The 4,655-nt window shown below is 25.8% G+C and overlaps 1 protein-coding gene across 1 annotated transcript; it reads right to left on the reverse strand.

The window, feature by feature from the left end:
* Window positions 1-1,322: 1,322 nt before the first annotated feature.
* LOC112707595 (two-component response regulator ORR10) lies at window positions 1,323-3,645 on the reverse strand. Its single transcript, XM_025759395.3, has 5 exons — window positions 3,279-3,645; window positions 2,740-2,831; window positions 2,547-2,630; window positions 1,947-2,017; window positions 1,323-1,804 (listed from the first exon to the last, which is right to left on the reverse strand). Exons 1-5 carry the CDS (start codon window positions 3,379-3,381, stop codon window positions 1,642-1,644), a joined length of 513 nt encoding a protein of 170 aa, XP_025615180.1. The 5' UTR covers window positions 3,382-3,645; the 3' UTR covers window positions 1,323-1,641.
* Window positions 3,646-4,655: the final 1,010 nt, after the last annotated feature.

Genomic DNA, 4,655 nt, shown 5'->3' on the forward strand with positions numbered 1-4,655 from the left:
GCTTTAGAAGAGAAGTGCTTGGAAGCTCAGTAATTTTTGTAATTTGTAATTATTAATAAATTATTATTAGTATTTTTAATGATGTAGAATTAGTCATTTTTTTTGTATTGGTTAAGTGCTGATCAAATTTTAATAAAAGTACTAGTTTCTTAGATATTTTCAATTTAAAATTCAGTTTATTAGTTTTTTGATTGAATGAATTGGTTCGGTTCGAATTTTTAATACTAAGTTAAGACATACCATAAAATAGCAAGTTACTTTCAGGTAAGATGTCGATTAGATAAAAATTGTAAAACTGAAGTAAACAACCTTCATACTATGATCCTCTTTTTCTTCTACCAGCTCCCCATTCCAACAACAAACCTTAGAATCTCATAAAAGTATATTTTCCTGGGAATGAATTCTATTACTTGATTGATAATGCTTAATTGGGAGTCACATTGATTTTAAGATTAGGGACACAAGTATAGTATGTGTTTTTGAAAAGAGAAATTTTATATACAAAGGAGAAAAAGAAAGGCCAAATGAATAAATCTATGCCATCTTAATCTAAACTCATTTAACTCGCGAGTTATCCTAACTGAGTTAAATTGAACTTTTTAAAAACAAATTGTAATTTTACTGGCTCGATTAATCCATTTTTAGGAGCAAACCAAGATGATCACTATCAAAAATATATTCATTATCATCGGAATTTGTTTTGGTTGTTTCCATTATAGTTGCGGTTGGATTTTGTGTGGGAAGATTCGACGACAATACCTAAAATTAAAATTCTCGAAAATTTTACCACCAGACATAAAAATATGACGCTAAACTTATCACAAAATTTTGGCACCAAAATAATTTAAATGGCGCGAAATTTTATCATTACTTACTTAAACGTGTTGTTTTGCTTAGTGAATTGTCACTATTGATGAATTTTTTCGCCACAATTTTATCTTAGTAATGTGTTGATTTATATTTAAACACTTCTACTAGTTAATTAATAAGAGGTGTAGTCAACAAATATTTTTGAACTGCATTTTAAACTAATTAATTATCATTAATTCGTTATTATTTAAATTTTATTTTTTAAAAAATACAAAATTAATAATTATTCATTACAGTTATTTAAAATTGGCTGATTAATTATTTATCTATACTTTTTCATATTTTAATAATCTATTTCTCATTCCTGACTACTTTTAAGTTATTTACTCATCTAATGATGAATAGAGTATTCTGCCAAGTTAAACTTATGTATATTTTGTTTTTAAAAGTTTTGTGATTTGTGAAGTATCTTTTATTTTTATTTTTTTATAACTTCAACACTTGACATTCACTTCCTTAATGTTTATATGCATTTAAAATTCAACATTTAATTGATACAGGAAAGATTAAGAGTCAAGAGTAGAAAAAAGTTTGTTAACATGATTGCCATTTTTACCACAAAATTAAATGTAAATATACTCTTATATTCTCTTCTCTCTAATGAATCTATTTACATCCAGGACTTCCTGAACAACTAATTTCATTTTGTTTGATTGAGATGCCATATATGAAAACAGTAGATGAAAGGAAAATGTTGTAATTAAGAAACTACCACTGCCCCTAATATATATATATATGTATTACCAAATTTTGATTTTGTAAGAATTCTCATTAAATGGTGCACTTGATTCTTGTTCTCCTCTTGTTATTGTTGCTGGGTTGGGTTTCCTCTTCTTCCTTGGATCTTGATTTCAATAAATGGGGTTTCAGCTTGTTCACATCTGATTGTTGAACTGGTTTCAGAAAGAATTCTTCAGCCCCATCTTCCAAGCATCTGATCAAAATAAATGAGAATTTAGACTTATTTGGCATTCAGTCAATTAATGCACCTAATTTGTTTAAAAAAATGTTAAAGATATTTATACAACTAAAAAGTTGATGATATTGGATTGGGTTATGGGATCCAATTTCCTCACCTATTGATCCTTGATGGAACATTCTCAGAGGACATGATCACAACTGGTATGTCTTTAAGAGAATTTGATTCCTGCAAATCAATGAACCTTTATTAGTATTTAATATTTATATTTAGAGAACAAGAAAGTTTTCATTAAAAGTGTTAAAAATTTAAATTTTTAATGTATTTATTTTATATTTATTAAATAAAAATATTTAAAATTTTTTACTAGTGATATGCTTATCACGTCTTCTAAAGACACATGTTAGCTAAACCTTTATATTTATTGAAATCTATTAAGAGAACGTGAATTAAGAACACGAGTCCAACTTCAAATTTGGTTTGAGATTTGTTATGGTTTTGAAAATTTAGAAAATATCACAAGTGACTGTTTGTATTGTTTGAGAAATCCATATCACTGGCATTTATGAAATCAGATCCCTTCTTTTCAAATTATTTTCAAAAATAGGAAAATAAAAAATGTTGATCCTAAAATCAAATCCATAATTAATAATTTGATTTGACCAAACTCTCTGATCCATTCAAATTTTGAAAATGATAAACAAATAATGTCAGAAAAATTTACACTAATTAAAGATCATACCAATCAAAAAGCTACCTTAATTTTTCTTAGCAAATCATGGCCAGTCATTTCTGGCATACAGTAATCTGTTATGATCAGATTTACATTAACTTCCGCATCCTGCATAAAATAAGTATAAAAAATTAGAGAAAAATATTAATACAAACTTGTTCATTTAAAATTATTTCTTTCTATCCATAAAAATAAGCTAATGACAACAGAATTGAACCTGATGAATTTCAGGTGTCTCATAACTCTTTAGTTTATCTTCAACCATACCAAGGTATTGTAAAGCCTTAATGGCAGAGTCCACTGTTGTAACTGCAATTACATCACATTCATAAGAATAAGATACCATGTAACTGCAATTAGTACTAACTTTAGTAACATAACTTTTTAGCTCTAGCACCCAAAAAAAAATCCTTCATTACATGCAAATGAATGGAGCTAAATCAAGTTTAGTCAAGTTTAAACTCGACTTTAACAATTGAATCTACTTTAAAACTAAATTTCAAGTTGTAAAAAGAACTCATGAATTAGCTCAAATAGCTAAAAGTCAACCATGCGTTTGATTTGTATTTTTTATTTTAATATTTTTATTTTTAAAATTTATGAAAAAAATTTGGCCAAAATAAAAAACAGAATTTTATTGTTTTTGTAATTTTTTTTACAAATTATAAAAAATAAAAAATCAAAATACAAAATTTTTTATATATTAACGATAGGAATTAACTAACGGGAGGGAAATAATGGGGAAAAAAAAAGTACCATGAAATGAAGAGGTTTTGAGGAGCCTCTCAATCAACATTCTATCAATTAGGCTGTCATCAACAGCCAAAACATGGAACTGTGCCGCAGCAGACATACCCATAATAATTTGTTGAAAGAGATAAAGTATTGGGAAAAGAAGAGAAGAGAAAGAGATTAAGATGAAGATGGTGGTGATGGTGATGAATCATGAGGACTTGGCATTTTATTGGGGAGCCAGGTCCTAGTCATGAAGATGCATAATCCACATAGGAAATCTCACAGTTTGGAAAGGGAGATCCCAAAGATTTCATCAAGAATCTCCATGATATTCTATGTTGATTCTTGAATTCATGAATAAGCAAAGAAAGTTCTCTTTGTTTTTATCAATATTTTGAAAAGACTCCTTATCCATAAAAATCAAATATTAAATCAGTTATTAATATAAAATATATTAAAAATAATTTAAATAATATATATTTATATATAAATATAATAATTAATTTTTATATTTATATAATATATTGTATTTTTAAATTGTAAGTTTTTTGTCAAATTAAAAAATTATTTTTTTTATCAGCTAATAAATAGTCAATAAAAAATTAAAATACAATTTCTTGTTTAGCCAATAAGTGAGGAAAAAAAGAAAGAGAGAGAAGACTAAAATCAACGGATACTAAATGTTAAAAAAAAACAGATTTTCAAACTTTTATTCACAACCTAAAAAGAAATATTGTTCTTAGAGCCAACATAAAAATAATCATTATAAAAATAAGTGATTGTTATGAATGTCTAAAAGATAGTGCTTAAATTACTAAAAAAATTAAAAATTAATATTTTATTTAAAAATATTAAAATAAATAATTTTTAAAATTTATTATAAAAAATAAATTGGATAAAATTAGATACCAACTCATAAGTACCATAGAATTTTACCAAAAAAATATTGGGGTAGTGCTTTGTATGTTCTGATTTTCTAAAATCATTCTGGCTTTTCATGAGAGCTAAAGGACATTTGTTTATATCAAAGACAGATCTCATTCTATTTTTTGGCATGTGCATCACTTGCTTAGTGCTTACCAAGCCCCACACATATCAGTAGCACCACCAATCTTGCAATAAATTAAAGATGATTTCCCTGAGCGGTGGCGGAGCTTAAAAATATTGAGGGGGCAAAAATTTTCATATAAAAAGTATATAATAGCATTTATATATAAACAAAATTTATAAATATCATTATCCTTAAAATTTGATAATAAATAAATAACTTTATAAATAAATTTTATGAAATATTTTAAAGTGATATTTGTTGAGTTTTGAATAACTTAAAATATTTAACAATTGAATTAAAACTAAATTTTTAGTATTTTTGTTAATTTTATTGTTTAATTCTAGAAA

The sequence above is a fragment of the Arachis hypogaea genome, chromosome 8 (assembly GCF_003086295.3).
Source record: "Arachis hypogaea cultivar Tifrunner chromosome 8, arahy.Tifrunner.gnm2.J5K5, whole genome shotgun sequence".
Classification (NCBI taxonomy): Eukaryota; Viridiplantae; Streptophyta; class Magnoliopsida; order Fabales; family Fabaceae; genus Arachis; species Arachis hypogaea.